Source organism: Entelurus aequoreus, linkage group LG23 (genome assembly GCF_033978785.1).
Source record: "Entelurus aequoreus isolate RoL-2023_Sb linkage group LG23, RoL_Eaeq_v1.1, whole genome shotgun sequence".
NCBI lineage: Eukaryota > Metazoa > Chordata > Actinopteri > Syngnathiformes > Syngnathidae > Entelurus > Entelurus aequoreus.
Genome location: NC_084753.1, coordinates 40440282 through 40463193, shown reverse-complemented (window position 1 = coordinate 40463193; position 22912 = coordinate 40440282). Strand labels below are relative to the sequence as shown.

General features: G+C 34.6%; 1 protein-coding gene and 1 long non-coding RNA gene across 2 annotated transcripts in view; one reads left to right on the top strand and one right to left on the bottom strand.

Moving 5' to 3' along the window:
- Positions 1-18339, bottom strand: part of LOC133640881 (neutral alpha-glucosidase C-like) — a 63720-nt gene extending 45381 nt beyond the window's left edge. The window contains exons 1-7 of the mRNA XM_062034563.1: positions 18314-18339; positions 18127-18189; positions 12465-12567; positions 7824-7951; positions 7587-7763; positions 369-387; positions 235-295 (exon numbers count right to left, since the gene is read on the bottom strand). Coding sequence (XP_061890547.1) covers positions 235-295; positions 369-387; positions 7587-7763; positions 7824-7951; positions 12465-12567; positions 18127-18189; positions 18314-18339 — 577 coding nt within the window. The remainder of the gene's footprint in view (positions 1-234; positions 296-368; positions 388-7586; positions 7764-7823; positions 7952-12464; positions 12568-18126; positions 18190-18313) is intronic.
- Positions 18340-20397: 2058 nt separating this feature from the next.
- The window catches only part of LOC133640989 (uncharacterized), a 10581-nt gene continuing 8066 nt past the window's right edge, over positions 20398-22912 (top strand). The window contains exons 1-2 of the long non-coding RNA XR_009824245.1: positions 20398-20573; positions 21543-21600. This is a non-coding gene — a long non-coding RNA (uncharacterized LOC133640989). The remainder of the gene's footprint in view (positions 20574-21542; positions 21601-22912) is intronic.

Below are 22912 nucleotides of genomic sequence, written 5' to 3'. Positions count from 1 at the left end.
ATTTTAGTTTACTTTTTTTTTTTTTTGTATTCCAGTGGAGCACCATAGTAGATGTACATCTGCATTCTTCTCCTTTTGGCCCAAAACACTTGGCTTCTGCAACCCTGGGCCACGCCCACTCTGCTGCGATTGGGTAGGTAAAAATAGGTGCACTGTACTGCAGTGTGGTTTTACCATGGAGGGGCGGGGCCTCTCGTCATATGAGTGACATGACGGTTGAACTGAAGGACAAACCGTTTGCTTTGATATCCACAAAGGTGCGGAAGGTCTCCCTCCATTGGTTGTCCTCCTCAGGCTATGTGAGAGGTGAGCACATTAGTAGGAGTAAATAAAGAACGTGGCCCGGGCTTCACTGGTGTGTACACTACCTCCGTGGCGGCCGGTGCCCTGGGGGGAAAAAACACACCAAAGACGTTTTTTAAAGGAGCGTTTCAATGCACCTGGAAAGTATTCACTCCAGCAGGCACAAGACATTGATGCAACGTTGATTATACGTACGTCTCCTTTGAAACTGACTTTGAAACAACGTCGCATAACCAGAACAGTTGGCACGTTGTGTAAATGGTAAATAAAAACCGAATACAATGATTTGCAAATCCTTTTCAACTTATATTCAATTGAATAGACTGCAAAGACAAGATATTTAATGTATGGATGATGTTTGATAAGAAACTATCGAGTTCGAGCCCATTATCGAATCCTCTTATCGAATCCAGATAGGTTGTTGTATATGGAAAAAAAACACACAATGTTTGGTTTAACAAAAGCTCACTTTTATTTTGTAAGAAAAAAATCTAATTAAATAAATAAATAAATATTGACTGTTGTTACCCCCCTAAAAAAATCAAATCAAATAAATAAATATTGACTGTTGTTACCCCCCTAAAAAAAAATAAAAAATATTGACTGTTGTTACCCCCCTAAAAAAATAAAATAAAATAAATAAATATTGACTGTTGTTACCCCCCTAAAAAAATAAAATCAAATAAATAAATATTGACTGTTGTTACCCCCCTAAAAAAATCAAATCAAATAAATAAATATTGACTGTTGTTACCCCCCTAAAAAAATAAAATCAAATAAATAAATATTGACTGTTGTTACCCCCCTAAAAAAATCTAATTAAAATAAATAAATATTGACTGTTGTTACCCAAAGTATATTAAGTGGGATTTTTCCAGAAAAACAAATATATACAGTAACACAAGAACAACCTGTCTCTGTGATCGCTATAGATCAGGGGTGTCCAAACTTTTTCCACTGAGGGCCGCACACTGAAATATCAAAGCAAGCCGGGGCCATTTTGATATTTTTTATTTAAAAAAACAATACAATATATTAGGGATGTCCGATAATATCGGCCTGCCGATATTATCAGCCGATAAATGCGTTAAAATGTAATATCGGAAATTATCGGTATCGGTTTTTTTATTATCTGTATCGTTTTTTTTTTTTTTTAATTATTTTTTATTTATTAAATTAACATAAAAAACACAAGATACACTTACGATTAGTGCACCAACCCAAAAAACCTCCCTCCCCCCATTTCTTTCTGTTATCAATATTCTGGTTCCTACATTATATATCAATATATATCAATACAGTCTGCAAGGGATACAGTCCGTAAGCACACATGATTGTGCGTGCTGCTGCTCCACTAATAGTACTAACCTTTAACAGTTAATTTTACTCGTTTTTATTCATTACTAGTTTCTATGTAACTGTTTTTATATTGTTTTACTTTCTTTTTTATTCAAGAAAATGTTTTTAATTTAGTTATCTTATTTTATTATTATTTTTTTAAAAAGTACCTTATCTTCACCATACATGGTTGTCCAAATTAGGCATAATAATGTGTTAATTCAACGACTGCGTATATCGGTTGATATCGGTATCGGTTGATATCGGTATCGGTAATTAAAGAGTTGGACAATATCGGATATCGGCAAAAAGCCATTATCGGACATCCCTACAATATATGTATAAAAAAATATACATTTAGGCCTCCACTCAGGCTTGATCCTGGGGACCCCAAAGGGTTTAGGTAAAAAAAAAAATATTAAAAATGTGTCATTATTTAGTATTATTATTATTATTCAAGGTCTAAATCTCCAGATCAACATTAGGTCTATCTGTCAATATAAAGTGTTTTTTCAAGATTTAAGTTGTATGCTCTTTTTGTCAAAGAAAACCCAGTTTTTCTATGGAAAAAACACAAAATATGCAATATTTCCCCCCAATAACATTTTAAAGTGGATTATTTGAGATTATATAATAATTGGAGTTCATAGCATAACTCATAACAACATTAATTCATTATTATTTTTGAGCAACTTAAATAGACACTTTAAAAAAAAAAAGTAAAATGTATTAAAAAATAAATCATACTTTTTTTTTGTACTTTTAACACAATAGTCTCAAGATCAACTTCAGATCTATCCCGTCAATTATAACTTTTGTTGTTGTTTATGTTTTTTGTTTGTTCGTTTTAGGCCCTTTAAACAAAACAGCTAAGTTTTTTATATGGCAGACACAAAATATTTTCTCCAAAAAATATTCCAAAGTGGAATATTTAATGTGACGTAATTGGAGCTTTGAATAGTTCAATAATTCATAACGACATTGATTTTAATTCATTATTAGTTTTTAAAGAAAGAAACAGCCTGCATGGCAGCTTTGTGTTATTAGAGTAAACACTGCAACATTTTCTTGTTACATTTCACCTGTTTGCTCTTATATACCACTTTTTATGTTTTTTATTTTTTTAATCGTATTTTTAGAATGTGCCTCGGGGCCGTTAAAAAATTACCTGCTGGCCGCAAATGGCCCCCGGGCCGCACTTTGGACACCCCTGCTATAGATGTATAAATAATAATATAGTGTTAAATAAAATCAGTCCCTTGGGCACAAAACTGAAAATAATACAGCTCTCCAAAAAGTGCACTTCTGCTGCTATTGGAACATACTAACTACAGCTATTGGAACATACTAACTAGAGCTATTGGAACATACTACCAACTACAGCTATTGGAACATACTAACTACAGCTATTGGAACATACCAACTACAGCTATTGGAACATACCAACTACAGCTATTGGAACATACCAACTACAGCTATTGGAACATACTAACTACAGCTATTGGAACATACTAACTACAGCTATTGGAACATACTAACTACAGCTATTGGAACATACTAACTACAGCTATTGGAACATACCAACTACAGCTATTGGAACATACCGACTACAGCTATTGGAACATACCGACTACAGCTATTGGAACATACCAACTACAGCTATTGGAACATACCAACTACAGCTATTGGAACATACCGACTACAGCTATTGGAACATACCGACTACAGCTATTGGAACATACCGACTACAGCTATTGGAACATACCGACTACAGCTATTGGAACATACCGACTACAGCTATTGGAACATACCAACTACAGCTATTGGAACAGGGGTCAGGAACCTTTTTGGCTGAGAGAGCCATGAAAGACAAATATTTTCAAATGTATTCCCGTGAGAGTCATATAATATTTTATAACACTGAATACAACTAAATGCATGCATTTTTAAGTAAGACCAACATTTTTAGAGTGTAATAAGTCTCTTATTCTTTTTAATAACATTGTTATTCTGATGCTAACCAATAATAAACAAAACACTTCTTACCATTATTGCAACTTCTTGAACAGGTGCGGTAGAAAACGGATGGATGGATTAAAATGCATGAGAATGTTTTATATTTTGAACGTTATTTTTTAACTCCGTGATTACCAGCGGAATTATTCATGACTTATCGTGTTAAGCAATGTCAGCTAAGATTGATCTGAGAGCCAGATGCGGTCATCAAAAGAGCCACATCTGGCTCGAGAGCCATAGGTCCCCTACCCCTGTATTGGAACATACTAACTACACACACTAAGAACGCCACAGTCATCAATCAACAATTCTTCTTCCAAAAAATTAGCATGTCTGCTTTTTCAGGATCAAGTCTGACCCGCTCTTCGCTAATCGTGTCGCCAACGGTGGGAAAACCACGTTCGCTTGGCGTGGAACTAGCTTGGACGCACAGATAGGTTTGACGACATCCTCCTCCAGTCTGTATCTAAACCTCCTGGGGTCCATCAGTGTGGCCTCCTCCAGGAATGACTGCACATGCTTGTCCTGGAGGGAAAATGAGGGACAGACACAGCATAGAATTAGGGGGGAAATTAGCTGAATGTGAAGACTAGGGTGTCTGTTATTAAGTCTTTAGCATTAGTATGTGGAATTAAATGTTGGGATGGATTAAGTAATGAAGTTAAACATTGTGCTGATATGATCCACTTTAAGAGGTAGTTTAAAGGCCTACTGAAAGCCACTACTAGCGACCACGCAGTCTGATAGTTTATATATCAATGATGAAATCTTAACATTGCAACACATGCCAATACGGCCGGGTTAACTTATAAAGTGCCATTATAAATTTCCCGCTAAGCTTCCGGTTGGAAACGTCTATGTGTGATGACGTATGCGCGTGACGTCACGACGGCAACGGAAGTATTCGGACCCAATGTGCCACCGTACAAACTGCTCTGTTTTCTTCGAACAATTCCACAGTATTCTGGACATCTGTGTTGGTGAATCTTTTGCAATTTGTTTAATGGACAATGGAGACTGCAAAGAAGAAAGTTGTAGGTCCGATCGGTGTATTAGCGGCTGGCTGTAGCAACACCAACACCAACACCAGGAGGTTGTGTTGTGTTTTGAGCAGGATAACAGACGCGCTACCGTGAGTACAGCTTTGACTTCCAAACATTTGATCGCTTGCCCGTACGTGCGTGTCGATATGTGCATGTCACGTACGTAACTTTGGGGAAATATATGTTTCTTGCCGACTGATGGCGGCCGGGGTGTTGTCAAAAGCTACAACGCCCACCACTGCCGCCACTGCTCCGTAGTTAGCTTCAATTGTTAAGCTTCGCCAATCTGGAAATTATTAACCGTGTATTTACATGTCCATGGTTTAATAGTATTGTTGATCTTCTGTCTATCCTTCCAGTCAGGGTTTTTTAAAATTTTGTTTCTATCTGCATTTGAGCCCGATGCTATCACGTTAGCTCCGTAGCTAAAGTGCGTCACCGATGTATTGTCGTGGAGATAAAAGTCACTGTGAATGTCCATTTCGCGTTCTCGACTCTCATTTTCAAGAGGATATAGTATCCGAGGTGGTTTAAAATACAAATCCGTGATCCACAATAGAAAAAGTGTGGAAATCTAATGAACCCTTGTACCTAAGTTACGGTCAGAGCGAAAAAAGATACGTCCTGCACTGCCTCTCTAGTCCTTCACTCTAACGTTCCTCATCCACGAATCTTTCATCCTCGCTCAAATGAATGGGGTAATCGTCGCTTTCTCGGTCCGAATCTCTCTCGCTCCATTGTAAACAACGGGGAATTGTGAGGAATCCTTCCTCCTGTGACGTCACGCTACTTCCGGTACAGGCAAGGCTTTTTTTATCAGCGACCAAAAGTTGCGAACTTTATCGTCGATGTTCTCTACTAAATCCTTTCAGCAAAAATATGGCAATATCGCGAAATGATCAAGTATGACACATAGAATAGATCTGCTATCCCCGTTTAAATAATTCATTTCAGTAGGCCTTTAAATGAATAGTGCTTACAAAGTACAAAGAAGAATTATGAGAAATACTTTCAACCTTATTGAAAATAAGATATTCTTCAACTCAGTATGTTAATAATGACTGACTTAAGTAATTACATGTTACAAAACGGTTGTATATACTAATTCACAGATGTTATTTTATTATAAAAAGGTCAGTAAATGATGGATATATTTGTAAACGCTCTGAAGTGGGAAAGGGGTAGGATTAAATAAGCTTTGCTTCTTCCTACTCCTTTTCGGACATGATGTAAAGTGAAATTATATGAAACTGTGATGTGTTGTGCTGTAAGTGTGTTCATGCACGAAATAAACTAAAGAAAGAAAGAAAGTACTAGTTTTTTAGACGGACCTGCAAACTGTGTCGTGGTGTAGGCTACAAGATACCGATAACATTAACAGACACATACAAAAAGGCTAACGTTAACGTTACCGTTAGCCACTGACTATGCTTAGGTAACGTTAGTCTAGCTAACATTACTGCAGTCCTGGTTGACATAAGAGGGAACCTTGTTTTAGCCTAAAGGCTACAAGTGAGCAAATATGGAAATGAACCGGCAACAGTTAACGTTAGTTACTCACCGCCACTATCCCTGGAACTGGGGCAGCCGGTTTGAAGCACAGGAAGAGGGGCGTGCTTCGTCATCTCTGTCGCTGCTTCTCCACGTGTCGAAGACACGACACGGTTCTCGAACGTTCAGGTTATGTGCAGCCTGAACATGTTTCAACATGCTTGTTGTATTCCCCCCCCCTCTTACATGAGAGCGAAGCCTGGCAATAATTGCATATTGCCGTTTCCTCGTCGTATTTTTTTGTAAAATGAAGCCATGCCTTGAGGCGTTTTTTCCGGTCCATTATTTTTGCTGCTTGTGTGACATCACAGGAAATGACGTAGTTTAGTCATTAGACTGAGCTACGTCATTTCCTGTGATGTCCCACAGGGCATTTCCTGTGGGACGGGATTTGTTCCCAGAGATTCGAATAAAGAACCAACTCTTTTTCTTTATTATAGTGGCCTCGATAACGGGAACCGGTTCTCAAAAAGGGATTCGAGTCCACGGAATCACTTCTTTTCTTATCGAACAACCGGGAGAACCGGTTTCGAACATCATCCCTAATTTAAGAGAAACTTCTTTTTTTTTTTTTCAAAACTAATAATCATTAACTTAGAATTTAATGGCAGCAACACATTGCAAAAAAGTTATCACAGGGGCATTTTTACCAGTGTGTTACATGGCCTTTCCTTTTAACAACACTCGGTAAAGGTTTGGGAACTGAGGAGACAGATTTTTGAAGTGGAATTATTTCCCATTCTTGCTTGATGTACAGCTTAAGTTGTTCAACAGTCTCCCTTTGCTATTTTAGCCTTCATATTACGCCACACATTTTCAATGGGAGACAGGTCTGGACTACAGGCAGGCCAGTCTAGTACCGGCACTCTTTTACTATGAAGCCACGCTGTTGTTAAAGTTAAAGTAGCAATGATTGTCACACACACACACTAGGTGTGGCGAGATTATTCTCTGCATTTGACCCATCACCCTTGATCACCCCCTGGGAGGTGAGGGGAGCAGTGAGCAGCAGCGGTGGCCGCGCCCGGGAATCATTTTTGGTGATTTAACCCCCATTTCCAACCCTTGATGCTGAGTGCATGGTATGACTGGGCCGGGGTTTGAACTCACGACCTCCCGATCTCAGGGCGGACACTCTAACCACGAGGCCACTGAGCAGGTTGTAACACGTGGCTTGGCATTGTCTTGCTGAAATAAGCAGGGGCGTCCACGATAACGTTGCTTGGATGGCATCTTATGTACATGTGATTTTTCTTTAGTTTAAATATACTTGCAAAATTGAATGCATTCCATTTTGGAATAAGATGTGCAAAGATGAGAAAGAAGAGGTCTCACTCGGGAGGTCCCCGCAGCGCCTCAAACCACAGCTTGCTCTGAGGGTTGAAGGTGACGACCACCTGGCCCTCGCACAGGATCTCCACGCCGAAGGGCAGTCGCCGGACGCGGCAGGCGTCACGCCCCAGAGCCCACGAGATGGTCGCCGAGTCTCCGTCTCGCTGCACCACTCTCAACCTGCCCGACACACCCACCGGGTCAAAGGTCAAGGCAGACGGACCTAGGGAGCGTCCTCACCTCTCACACTGCGGCTCCTGGGTGAGCACGTCTTGCACTCGGTAGCGCGCTTTGATGGGCTCCAGCTCCTCAATGACCATCCTCACTGTGTGGTTCTTGCAGGGCGACACACACGCCAGCAGCTTGGTCTGACAACAACAACAACAACAACACAAGTCAACAAGGTGACAGCTTGGTCTGACAACAACAACAACACAAGTCAACAAGGTGACACACACGCCAGCAGCTTGGTCTGACAACAACAACACAAGTCAACAAAGTGACACACACGCCAGCAGCTTGGTCTGACAACAACAACAACAACACAAGTCAACAAAGTGACACACACGCCAGCAGCTTGGTCTGACAACAACAACACAAGTCAACAAGGTGACACACGCCAGCAGCTTGGTCTGACAACAACAACAACAACAACAACACAAGTCAACAAAGTGACACACACGCCAGCAGCTTGGTCTGACAACAACAACAACAACACAAGTCAAGAAGGTACACTGCAAAAACTGAAATCTAAGTAAGATGAAATATATCAAATAAGGGTGATATTTGCTTATTTTCTGTCTGATAAGATAATTCTTCTCACTAAGCAGATTTTATGTTAGAGTGTTTTACTTGTTTTAAGTGTTTTGGTCCTAAATGATGTCAGTAAGATATTACAGCTTGTTGGTGAGATTTGATGACCTATATTGAGTAAAACATGCTTGAAACTATTTTTGTCCAAATGTCCAAAACACACCCAGCAATGGTGCCCAGGAAGGCGGGGAAGAAGAGGGGAAAAGGCGGCCAAAATGGTCAAAAAAAAACAAAACAAAAAAAACAAAACAAAATGGTCAAATATCCCAATTGTGTCCAAAATACCTCCCCGGGTTCCGGTCCCACGAGTCCCGCCGCCGGCCGCACAAGTCCCACTATGCAAAAAAAAGTCCAAAACGCACCCAGCAAAGTCCCACGGGAAGTGGGGGAGAAAAGTGAGAAAAGTCGGCAAAAGTCCCCAAAAATGTTCAAAATACCTACCCAGGTTCGAGTCCCACGAGTCCCGCCGCCGGCCGCGCTAGTCCCGGGATGCCCAAAATGTCCATAACACACCCAGCCGAGTCCCACGGGGAGGGGGGATAAAAGTTGGAAAAGTCGGCAAAAGTCCCAAAAATGTTAAAAAATACCTACCCAGGTTCGAGTCCCACAAGTCCCGCCGCCGGCCGCACGAGTCCTGAGATGCAAAAAAAATTCCAAAACGCACCCAGCAAAGGCCCACGAGAAGTGGGGGAGAAAAGTCAGCAAAAGTCCCCAATAATGTTAAAAAATACATACCCAGGTTCGAGTCCCACAAGTCCTGCCGCCGGCCGCGCAAGTGCCGGGATGCCCAAAATGTCCATAACACACCCAGCCGAGTCCCACGGGGAGTGGGGATAAAAGTGGGAAAAGTCGGCAAAAGTCCCAAAAATGTTAAAAAATACCTACCCAGGTTGGAGTCCCAGAAGTCCCGCCGCCGGCCGCGCTAGTCCCGGCATGCCCAAAATGTCCATAACACACCCAGCCGAGTCCCACGGGGAGGGGGGATAAAAGTTGGAAAAATCGGCAAAAGTCCCAAAAATGTTAAAAAATACCTACCCAGGTTGGAGTCCCAGCCGAGTCCCACGGGGAGGGGGGATAAAAGTTGGAAAAGTCGGCAAAAGTCCCAAATTTAAAAAAAAATACCTACCCAGGTTGGAGTCCCAGCCGAGTCCCACGGGGAGGGGGGATAAAAGTTGGAAAAGTCGGCAAAAGTCCCAAATTTAAAAAAAAATACCTACCCAGGTTGGAGTCCCAGCCGAGTCCCACGGGGAGGGGGGATAAAAGTTGGAAAAATCGGCAAAAGTCCCAAAAATGTTAAAAAATACCTACCCAGGTTGGAGTCCCAGCCGAGTCCCACGGGGAGGGGGGATAAAAGTTGGAAAAGTCGGCAAAAGTCCCAAATTTTAAAAAAAATACCTACCCAGGTTGGAGTCCCAGCCGAGTCCCACGGGGAGGGGGGATAAAAGTTGGAAAAGTCGGCAAAAGTCCCAAAAATATTAAAAAATACCTACCCAGGTTGGAGTCCCACATGGAGTGCCACAAGTCCTAAGAATTGTGGCACTCGAACCCGGGTGTGATTTTTGAACATTTTACCGACTTTTGTCACTTTTCTCCCCGCCTTCCCGTGGGACATTGCTGGGCGCGTTTTGGACATTTTGAGCATCCCAGCCGGCGGCGGGACTTGTGGGACTCGAACCTGGGTAGGTATTTTGAACATTTTTGGGACTTTTGCCCACTTTTCCAACTTTTATCCCCCCCCTCCCCGTTGGACTTGGCTGGGTGTGTTGTGGACATTTTGGGCATCCCGGGACTTGCGCGGCCATACATAAGATTTTATGTTAGAATGTTTTACTTGTTTTAAGTGTTTTGGTCCTAAATGATGTCAGTAAGATATTACAGCTTGTTGGTGAGATTTGATGACCTATATTGAGTAAAACATGCTTGAAACTAGAACATCAACTGTTGTGTCATCAACACTCACAAGTAGAAAACTACTTTTTTAAAGTAATCATTTCTTGTTTCAATCATGAAAAAAAAAAAATCCTGACTTTGACACAATTGTGTCTCATAATTAAAACAGATGACAGCCAAATGGACTTTGCTGTTTTATTTTCAGTGAAACAATAGAAAATAGGTACTTATATAGTAGTACACTTGTTATTATTAGTGAGAATATACTTATTTTAAGGTATTTTTGGGTTCATTGAGGTTAGCTAATTTTACTTGTTTTGGAAAGTGTTGACAAGCCAAATTTTCTTGTTCTATTGTTCTCATTTTTGTAATTTTTAGGGTCCGCATGTACCCTGTACAAAGGACTCCCACAGGGAATCTTTATACAGGTTACAAAGGAACCTATTGTTATTGTAAGGTTTATTATTATTATACTGGCCGCCTCTTCGAGCTGCAATTTGACCCACTTAACATGCTTCAAAACTCACCAAATTTGACACACACATCAGGACCTGCGAAAATGGCAAGTTAATAAAAAAACCAAACCCCAAAAATCAAAATTGCGCTCTAGCGCCCCCTAGGAAAAAACAAAAACAAACTGCCTGTAACTCCCACTAGGAAGGTCGTAGAGACATGAAACAAAAACCTCTATGTAGGTCTGACTTAGACCTACATTTCATAATTTTACATCCTCGGGCAAAAACCAACAGGAAGTTGGCAATTTCCCCTTCGAGACAAAATTGTACTAAAAAAACTCATTTTTGCCTCTTTGAGCTGTAATTTGACCCCCTTAAAATACTTCAAAACTCACCAAAATTCTCACACACATCGGGACTGCTGGAAATTGCGATCTAAAAAAAAAACGAACCCCAAAGCTCAAAATTGCGCTCTAGCGCAATTTTTGAATAAAACCGAGACAAAACTGCTTTTTAGAGGAAAACTCAGACAAAACTGCTTGTAACTTCCGGTAGGAACGTCTTAGAGACATGAAACAAATACCTCTATGTAGGTCTGACTTAGACCTACATTTTATAATTTTACATCCTCGGGCAAAAACCAACAGGAAGTTGGCAATTTCCCCTTCAAGACAAAATTGTACTAAAAAAAACTCATTTTTGCCTCTTTGAGCTGTAATTTGACCCCCTTAAAATATTTCAAAACTCACCAAAATTCTCACACACATCGGGACTGCTGGAAATTGCGATCTAAAAAAAAAAAACCGAACCCCAAAGCTCAAAATTGCGCTCTAGCGCAATTTTTGAATAAAACCGAGACAAAACTGCTTTTTAGAGGAAAACTCAGACAAAACTGCTTGTTGTCGTCTTAGAGACATGAAACAAATACCTCTATGTAGGTCTCACCTAGACCTACATTTCATAGATTGACATCCTTCAGCAAAAATCAACAGGAAGTTTGCTATTCCTCCTTCAAAACTAAATTTTTGTTACAACCGGTCACCAAACATCAAACGTTATCTCCTCCGAGGGCGTTTGTCATTTCGGCTTCAAACTACTACAGGAGAGAGATTGAACCCTTCTGATTAAAAGCTGTGGACGGCGTTTTGATACGTGCTACCGTTTTGATTTTACGAGCCTTCAAAGACCCGCAGCACTAAAGTTGCTCCGCTGCTGGGATTTTACGCGCCTTCAAAGAAAACAACCACTGTACCGCGGCACCTAGGAAAAAGACACAGACACAACTTCCTCTAACTCCCAGTACGAATATCGTAGAGACACGAAACAAAAACCTCTATGTAGGTCTCACTCAGGACTACCACTGAACAAAAGTATTGGGACACCGAGGACTAGCACCTGGCAAAATGCGGACCCGACCAACGCTGCTTGCAGCTTTAATTTTTCTTGTTTTTGAACACTGACTTCTTGCAGTGTAGCACACACGCCAGCAGCTTGGTCTGACAACAACAACAACAACACAAGTCGTTGGAAAATAATCTTTTTTTCCCCCTTCAAATCCCTCAGGGGATGAATAAATGAATTCATGTATTACAAAACAAATGTTGACTTTTGTTGTAGAGCTGTTCATTCCACCAAAAAGTCAACATCATCTTGAAAATGTGTTTCACAAATATTGTTTTTAGGGACAAACACTTAGTGTAAATATGATCTCTTTTCAGTTCACCTGACTTCCTGGTTCCAGCACTTCAAATCGGGCCCCCTTCTCCGTGAGCACCAACGTGTCCAGAAGAGCTTGGAACTGCATTCTGGGACCCCGCGTCTGGCGCCTTCCAAATATGAACGCAATATGTTCAGTAGGAATTCAAAAATGAGTTAAGTATAACAAAAATTGCACAAAACAAGAACATTTGAATTTGTATTTAATGACAAATATATGAGTTTAGTTTAACAAAATATTCAACACAAAAATATGATTTTAATTCAAAATAATCCTGTATAAATCAAGAAAATAATCATTTTTATTACAAAATATTAGTTAAGTATAACAAAAACTGCACAAAACAAAAACAATATTAATTTATATTTAATTACAAATATATTAGTTTAAGAAAATAAAACTCCACAAAACAAAAACATACTGAATAATATTTCAACACAAAAATATTGGTTTTTTCCAACAAAATAATTTTGTATAAATCAAGAAATTAATCATTTTAATTACTAAATAATTGCACAAAACAAGAACATATGAATTTGTATTTAATTACAAATATATGAATTTAGTTTAACAAAATAAAACTGCTCCAAACAAGAGCATACTGAATAAGATTTTAACACAAAAATATTAGTTTAATCCTACAAAATAATTCTGTATAAATCAATAAAATAATTATTTTAATAACAAAATATTAGTTAAGTATAACAAAATTGCACAAACAAAAAAATGAATTTATAATAAATTACAAATATATTAACTTAGTTTAACAAAATAAAACTGCACCAAACAAGAACATAATTAATAATATTAACTAAAAAAAATATTAGTTTAATCCACCAAAATAATTCTGTATTAATCAAGAAAATAATCATTTTAATTACAAAATATTAGTTAAGTATAACAAAAACTGCACAAAACAAAAACAATATTAATTTATATTTAATTACAAATATATTAGTTTCAGAAAATAAAACTCCACAAAACAAAAACATACTGAATAATATTTCAACACAAAAATATTGGTTTATTCCAACAAAATAATTTTGTATAAATCAAGAAATTAATAATTTTAATTACTAAATAATAGTTAAGTATAACAAAAATTGCACAAAACAAGAACATATGAATTTGTATTTAATTACAAATATATTAATTTAGTTTAACAAAATAAAACCGCTCCAAACAAGAGCATACTGAATAAGATTTGAACACAAAAATAATTCTGTATAAATCAAGAAAATAATAATTTTAATTACAAAATATTAGTTAAGTATAACAAAAACTGCACAAAACAAAAAAATATTAATTTATATTTAATTACAATTATATTAGTTTAATCCAACAAAATAATTCTGTATAAATCAAGAAAATAATAATTCTGATTACAAAATATTAGTTAAGTATAACAAAAACTGCACAAAACAAAAAAATATTAATTTATATTTAATTACAAATATATTAGTTTAAGAAAATAAAACTCCATGAAACAAAAACATACTGAATAATATTTCATCACAAAAATATTTGTTTATTCCAACAAAATAATTATGTATAAATCATGAAAATCATCATTTTAATTACAAAATATTACTTAAGTATAACAAAAATTGCAGAAAATAAGAATTTATATTCAATTACAAATATATTAGTTTAGTTTTACAAAATAAAACTGCACCAAACAAGAACATACTGAATTATATTTCAACACAAAAATATTAGTTTAATCCTACAAAATAATTCTGTATAAATCAAGAAAATAATGATTTTGATTACAAAATATTAGTTAAGTATGACAAAAATTGCACAAAACAAAAAATATGAATTTATAATAAATTACAAATATATTAATTTAGTTTAACAAAATAAAACTGCACTAAACAAGAACATAATTAATAATATTAACTAAAAAATATTAGTTTAATCCAACAAAATAATCCTGTATAAATCAAGAAAATAACCATGTTAATTACAAAATATTAGTTAAGTATAACAAAAATTGTACAAAACAAGAAAATATGAAATTATATTTAATTACAAATATATTAGTTTAGTTTAACAAAATAAAACTGCACCAAACAAGAACATACTGAATAATATTTTAACACAAAAATAATAGTTTATTCCAACAAAATAATCCTGTATAAATCAAGAAAATAATTATTTTGATTACAAAATATTAGTTAAGTATAACAAAAATTGCACAAAACAAAAAAATATGAATTTATATTAAATTACAAATATATTAATTTAGTTTAACAAAATAAAACTGCACCAAACAAGAACATAATTAATAATATTAACTACAAAAATATTAGTTTAATCCAACAAAATAATCCTGTATAAATCAAGAAAATAATTAGGTTAATTACAAAATATAAGTTAAATATAACAAAAATGTTACAAAACAAGAAAATATAAATTATATTAAATTACAAATATATTAGTGTAGTTTAACAAAATAAAACTGCACCAGACAAGAACATACTGAATAATATTTGAACACAAAAATATTAGCTTATTCCAACAAAATAATTCTGTATAAATCAAGAAAATCATCATTTTAATTACAAAATATTAGTTAACTATAAGAAAAATGTGCACAAAACAAAAAAATATGAATTTATATTAAATTACAAATATATTAATTTAGTTTAACAAAATAAAACTGCACCAAACAAGAACATAATTAATAATATTAACTAAAAAAATATTAGCTTAATCCAACAAAATTATTCTGTGTAAATCAAGAAAATAATTATGTTAATTACAAAATATAAATTAAATATAACAAAAATCGTACAAAACAAGAAAATAGAAATTATATTCAATTACATATATATTAGTTTAGTTTAACAAAATAAAACTGCACCGTACAAGAACATACTGAATATAATTTGAACACAAAAATATTAGCTTATTCCAACAAAATAATTCTGTATAAATCAAGAAAATAATCATTTTATTACAAAATATTAATCCAACAAAATAATTCTGTATAAATCAAGAAAATAATCATTTTATTACAAAATATTAGTTAAGTATAACACAAATATCACAAAACAAAAAAACTATGGATTTATATTTGATTACAAATATATTAGTTTAGTTTAACAAAATAAAATTGCATCAAAAAATAACCTACTGAATAATTTAACACATAAATGTGAGTTTATTCCAACAAAATAATCCTGTATAAATCAATAAAATCATGACTTGAATTTCAAAATATATAGTAAAGTATAACAAAAATTGCCCAAAGCAAGAAAATGTGAATTTATATTTAATTACAAATAGTTTAGTTTAACAAAATAAAACCGCACCAGACAAGAACATACTGAATAATATTTGAACACAAAAATATTAGCTTATTCCAACAAAATAATTCTGTATAAATCAAGAAAATAATAATTTTATTACAAAATATTAGTTAAGTATAACAAAAATTGCACAAAACAAAAAAATATGAATTTATATTAAATTACAAATATATTAATTTAGTTTAACAAAATAAAACTGCACCAAACAAGAACATAATTAATAATATTAACTAAAAAATATTAGTTTAATCCAACAAAATTATCCAGTATAAATCAAGAAAACAATTATGTAAATTACAAAATATAAATTAAATATAACATAAATTGTACAAAACAAGAAAATAGAAATTATATTCAATTACATATATATTAGTTTAGTTTAACAAAATAAAACTGCACCAGACAAGAACATACTGAATAATATTTGAACACAAAAATATTAGCTTATTCCAACAAAATAATTCTGTATAAATCAAGAAAATAATCATTTTATTACAAAATATTATTCCAACAAAATAATTCTGTATAAATCAAGAAAATAATAATTTTATTACAAAATATTAGTTAAGTATAACACAAATATCACAAAACAAAAAACTATGGATTTATATTTGATTACAAATATATTAGTTTAGTTTAACAAAATAAAATTGCATCAAAAAATAACCTACTGAATAATTTAACACATAAATGTGAGTTTATTCCAACAAAATAATCCTGTATAAATCAATAAAATCATGACTTGAATTTCAAAATATATAGTAAAGTATAACAAAAATTGCCTAAAGCAAGAAAATGTGAATTTATATTTAATTACAAATAGTTTAGTTTAACAAAATAAAACTGCACCAGACAAGAACATGCTGAATAATATTTGAACACAAAAATATTAGCCTATTCCAACAAAATAATTCTGTATAAATCAAGAAAATCATAATTTTAATTACCAAATATTAGTTAAGTATAACAAAAATTGCACAAAACAAAAAAATATGAATTTATATTAAATTACAAATATATTAATTTAGTTTAACAAAATAAAATTGCACCAAACAATACTGAATAATTTAACACATAAATGTGAGTTTATTCCAACAAAATAATCCTGTATAAATCAATAAAATCATGACTTGAATTTCAAAATATATAGTAAAGTATAACAAAAATTGCCCAAAGCAAGAAAATGTGAATTTATATTTAATTACAAATAGTTTAGTTGAACAAAATAAAACTGCACCAGACAAGAACATACTGAATAATATTTCAACACAAAAATATTATCTTATTCCAACAAAATAATTCTGTATAAATCAAGAAAATCATAATTTTAATTACAAAATATTAATTAAGTATAACAAAAATTGCACAAAACAAAAAATATGAATTTATATTAAATTACAAATATATTAATTTCGTTTAACAAAATAAAACTGCACCAAACAAGAACATAATTAATAATATTAACTAAAAAAATATTAGTTTAATCCAACAAAATTATCCTGTATAAATAAAGAAAATAATTATGTTAATTACAAAATATAAATTAAATATAACAAAAATTGTACAAAACAAGAATATTAGTTTAGTTTAACAAAGTAAAACTGCACCAGACAAGAACATACTGAATAATATTTGAACACAAAAATATTAGCTTATTCCAACAAAATAATTCTGTATAAATCAAGAAAATCATAATTTTAATTACAAAATATTAGTTATGTATAACAAAAATTGCACAAAACAAAAAATATGAATTTATATTAAATTACAAATATATTAATTTAGTTTAACAAAATAAAACTGCACCAAACAAGAACATAATTAATAATATTAACTAAAAAATATTAGTTTAATCCAACAAAATTATCCTGTATAAATCAAGAAAATAATTATGTTAATTACAAAATATAAATTAAATATAACAAAAATTGTACAAAACAAGAATATTAGTTTAGTTTAACAAAATAAAACTGCACCAGACAAGAACATACTGGATAATATTTGAACACAAAAATATTAGCCTATTCCAACAAAATAATTCTGTATAAATCAAGAAAATCATCATTTAAATTACAAAATATTAGTTAACTATAACAAAAAATTGCACAAAACGACTCAACACGCATCAATTTTTATTTCGGAAATATAAATTCAACTTATAAAAATATAACAGCATAATACAAATTTGAATTAATATTTAATATACATACTGTATTTTAATATAAACAATACATGACAAAAATTTTATTTATTTACAAAAACATTAATTTGACATCATTTGCATGAAACAATGAGTAATAAAATATTAAGCACAATATTAGTTGAATATGACAGAATAGAATCAAACACACCTGTAGAAGGCAACCTGCTGACTTGTCATGAACTTCTCTTTGCCGTCACCTCCTGGCACACCACTGTGGAAAAGGCAAATACATCTTTAGTGCTATTTGATATCAGCCGGATTGTCATGGAAATAAAGACAAAATATCCATCAGAATATAATAAACGTGTATTAAGAGGAAAGAGTATACATCCTACCCGGGGATGGGCTGTTTCACGTCCATCACAAACACTCACAGGCGAAGATCTTCCACTTGCTGCAAAAAAAAGCAAGTTTGAAGTTAACTGCGTTTCTTCTCGCGTAGAGATTCCACAGTGTCAAGCCGCCAACAACGCAGGCACTTTTCCAGAAGTGCGCCATAGCTCACACTTCCGGTGGGATTCCAAAATAAAAACCCGTATAGCGTCGTTCTTCCTGTGTAGTGTCGCCCCCTGTGGCGAGAACTGTGCACTACAGGGACTAGTAACCCAGTCGTGATCAGTAATCAGTTATGTTTGGCCCCAAAGGGCCGCTTTTATTATAACACCATGTTTTATGTATTTAATTAGTAGATTTTTTTTTTTAAACTAAAATGTAAAAAAATATATATGGTAAGTTGCAATAATTTCACCTCAAAATGTAGTGTATATTACTGTAAATGGAAAAGCTACTGCTGTTTTTATGGTTAAAAAAAAAAAAAAGGCTGCTTAGTTGCCAGAATTTTACTGTAAAATGTACATTTGCGGCCCTGCGATGAGGTGGCGACTTGTCCAGGGTGTAATCCGCCTTCCGCCCGAATGCAGCTGAGATCTCTAAGTCTAAGTCTAAGATAGGCTCCAGCACCCCCCCCCCCCCCCCCCGACCCCAAAAGGGACAAGCGGTAGAAAATGGATGGATGTGCATTTGTTTTTTTACTTTAATAAAAGAAAAACTGCAATTTTACAGTAAAATTTGGGCACCTGAGCTGACATGCAAGTTTTTTTAATGTATTTTTTTTATTTTATTTATTTATTTATTTTTACCGCAAATCAACAAGTGTAGATTTTTCGGTGTATTACTGTAAATGCCAAAACGGCACCACAGTTTATTACAGTAAAAAAAGTTTTTATGGTAAAAAAAAAAAAAAAGAAACTCAGTTGCCAGAATTTTACTGTAAATTTAAAATAAACGCAATTTTACGGTAAAATTTTTTGTGTGTTTTTTTAACAGTAAAATTTTGGCACCTTAGCTGCCAGGTTTTTTTTTGGTTTTTTTACTGCAAATCAACAACTAGATTTTTCAGTGTATTACTGTAAATGCCAAAATGGCACCACAGTTTATTACAGTAAAAATAAGTTTTTATGGTTAAAACAATTTTTTTTTTTTTTTTTTTTTAAATGTACGTTTGTTTTTTTACTGTAAATAAAAAAAACTGCGATTTTAAAGTTAAATTTTGGGCACCTGAGCTGACATGCCAGGTTGTTGTTTTTTACCGTAAATCAACAACTGTAGATATTTCAGTGTATTACTGTAAATGCCAAAACGGCACCACAGTTTATTACAGAAAAACACATTTTTATGGTAAAAAAAAAAAAGGCAGCTCAGTTGCCAGAATTTTACGGTAAAATTTACATTTGTTTTTTTACTGTAAATTAAAAAAAATTCAATTTTACAGTAAAATTTTGGCACCTGAGCTGACATGCCAGGTTGTTGTTTTTTTTACCGCAAATCAACAACTAGATTTGTATGTGTATTACTGTAAATGCCAGAACAACACCACAGTTTATTACAGTAAAAAAAAGTACAGGGTTTTTTTTCATTTAGAGAAAAATACTGTAAAAAAAACAGTCAATTTCACAATTTTCCCATGAAATCTATTGCTATTTTTTACATTGCACCATTTGATGGACAACTTGCTTCGAAATCATTATTATTAGTATGAATTTCTATTTAAACATGGTTTGAATGTTTGATCATATATTTGTGCATAATTAGACAATATTTAAGTTAAAATTATCATTACATGGAGTACAAAATAGAAAGAAATAATACATTTAGTTACAGCACTTTATTGATACATATTATTTCCAGGCTTTTGAGGGCCAAATAAAATGAAGTGACACCTGTGGTGCATATAGTATATTTTTCGTATAGCGTCGTTCTTCCTGCGTTTTGTCGCCCCCTCTGGCGAGAGCTGTGCACTACAGGGACAAGTAACCCGGATGTGTGCACTACAGGGAAAAGTAACCCGGATATGTGCACTACAGGGACAAGTAACCCGGATGTGTGCACTACAGGGACAAGTAACCCGGATGTGTGCACTACAGGGACAAGTAACCCGGATGTGTGCACTACAGGGACAAGTAACCCGGATGCTCCCCGGTGTAACAAACATGTCCAACAGTGTCGCACACTCCTCATGTTTGTTGCTTTTTTGAGGCTCTTTTCGCTCCCGGGAGAACGGCGGAGGTGTCGCTACGGAATGTGGAGGTCAACTAGGTCCGTGTCACAGTTTGTACTTTTTTTTCTCCTTCGTTTCTTCAGTAAGTTCGCGCTTTTGCTAGCAGGCTAGCCGCCTAGCCTGCTAGCTGCTAGCTGCTAGCCCCAGCTGTCACAACTTAAGTCTCGTAAATACTTTCAATTATGTCTGAAAACATCTACTTTTATCCTTTCAATTCGTCCTACTTATCCTATTTTCTTCTGCTAAATATTATCATTAGCTATTTATTAGGGGTGTGGGGAAAAATAGATTTGAATTCGAATCGCGATTCTCACGTTGTGCGATTCAGAATCGATTCCCTTTTTTTTTTTAAATCGATTTTTTTTTTTTTAATTAATTTATTTAAAAACCAATTTATTTATTTTTAATTAATCAATCCAACAAAACAATACACAGCAATACCATAACAATGTAATCCAATTCCAACACTCAGAAGTGCAATTGAGAGGAGACACAAACACCACACACAACAAACCAAAAGTAGTGAAACAAAAATGTTCCACCATTCTGGAAATTCAAAGTTCAAAAAGATTCCAGGATTTTCCAGAATTCCTGCTTTCCCAAATCCCTATTTCCACCCTTTTTTTTTTCTGGCGACTACTTCCACATTTTTCAACACATTTCAACCGTTCCACCGTCAAAACAGTCCTCTTAACCAGGACAGAAGTGGGGGTTTTTGAACAGGAAAAATTTCCGGTTTTCCCGAAATTCCAGGAATTCTGTAATACCATTTCTCAACTCAACACGTTACTACTTCCACATTTCTCGACCGATTTGAAAAATTCCAACACCAACCATTTTAACTCATTCAGACCATTCAAGTTTTTACCATTTTCCAAAAAATTCCCGCATTTCCCGAAATTCCCCATTTTTTCTCAATTCAACACGTTACTACTTCAACATTTCTCGACCGTTTTTGAAAAAATTTAAACACCAACTCATTCCAACTCTATTGGTTGTATTTTCAGAGCCAGCAGGCTGTGTTCCGGAAGACACTATATGCCAACACTACCATCTTCATGAAGTGTGAGTACCTCCTCCTTTGCCAACTCCTATACTGACATTTTTTTCATTCCCTTTTCATCAATTCCCGTATGTATGTATGTATATATACTGTATATATGTGTGTGTATATATATATGTATGTATATATGTATATATATGTTTATGTATGTATATATATATATATATATATATGCATGTGTATATGTATATGTATATATATATATATATACAGTGCCCTCCAAAAGTATTGGAACAGTGAGGCCAATTCCTCTATTTTTGTTGTAGACTAAAAACATTTGGGTTTAACATCAAAAGATGAATATGAGACAAGAGATCAACATTTCAGCTTTTATTTCCAGGTATTTACATCTGGATCTGATACACAACTTAGAAGATAGCATTATTTGTAATAGAACACAACATTTTTAGGTGAGCAAAAGTATTGGAACATATAAACATAAAATAGATTAAAGTGAATAAGACTTAATATTTAGTTGCAAATCCTTTGCTTTCAATAAGTGCATCAAGCCTGTGAGCCATTGACATCACCAAACTGTTGCATTCTTCTTTTGTGATGCTTTTCCAGGCTTTCACCGCAGCCTCTTTCAGTTGTTGTTTGTTTTGGGGGGTTACTCTCTTCAGTCTCCTCTTCAGCAGGTAAAATGCATGCTCTATTGGGTTTAAGTCTGGAGACTGACTTGGCCAGTCTAAAACCTTCCACTTCTTGCCCACGATGAACTCCTTTCTTGTTTTGGCAGTGTGTTTTGGGTCGTTATCTTGCTGCATGACAGAGGATCTCCCAATCAGTTTGGTTGCATCTTTCTTTAAATTAGCAGACCAAATGTTTCTGTAGACTTCTGAGTTCATGTTGCTGCTGCCATCATGTGTTACATCATCAATGAAGATGAAAGAGCCCGTCCCAGGAGAAGCCATGCCAGCCCAAGCCATGACATTACCTCCGCCGTGTTTCACAGATGAGCTTGTATGTTTGGGATCATGAGCAGATCCTTTCTTTCTCCAAACTTTCGCCTTTCCATCACTTTGGAAGAAGTTAATCTTTGTCTCATCAGTCCATAAAACTTTTTCCCAGAATTTTTGAGGCTCATCTCTGTGCCTTTTGGCAAATTCCAGCCTGGCCTTCCTATTCTTCTTGCTAATGAGTGGTTTGCATCTTCTGGTGTAGCCTCTGTACTTCTGTCCATGAAGTCTTCTGCCAACAGTAGATTGGGATACTTTCACTCCTGCCCTCCGGAGGTTGTTGCTGATGTCACTAACGGTTGTTTTAGGGTCTTTCTTTATAGCTCTCACAATGTTTCTGTCATCAACTGCTGAT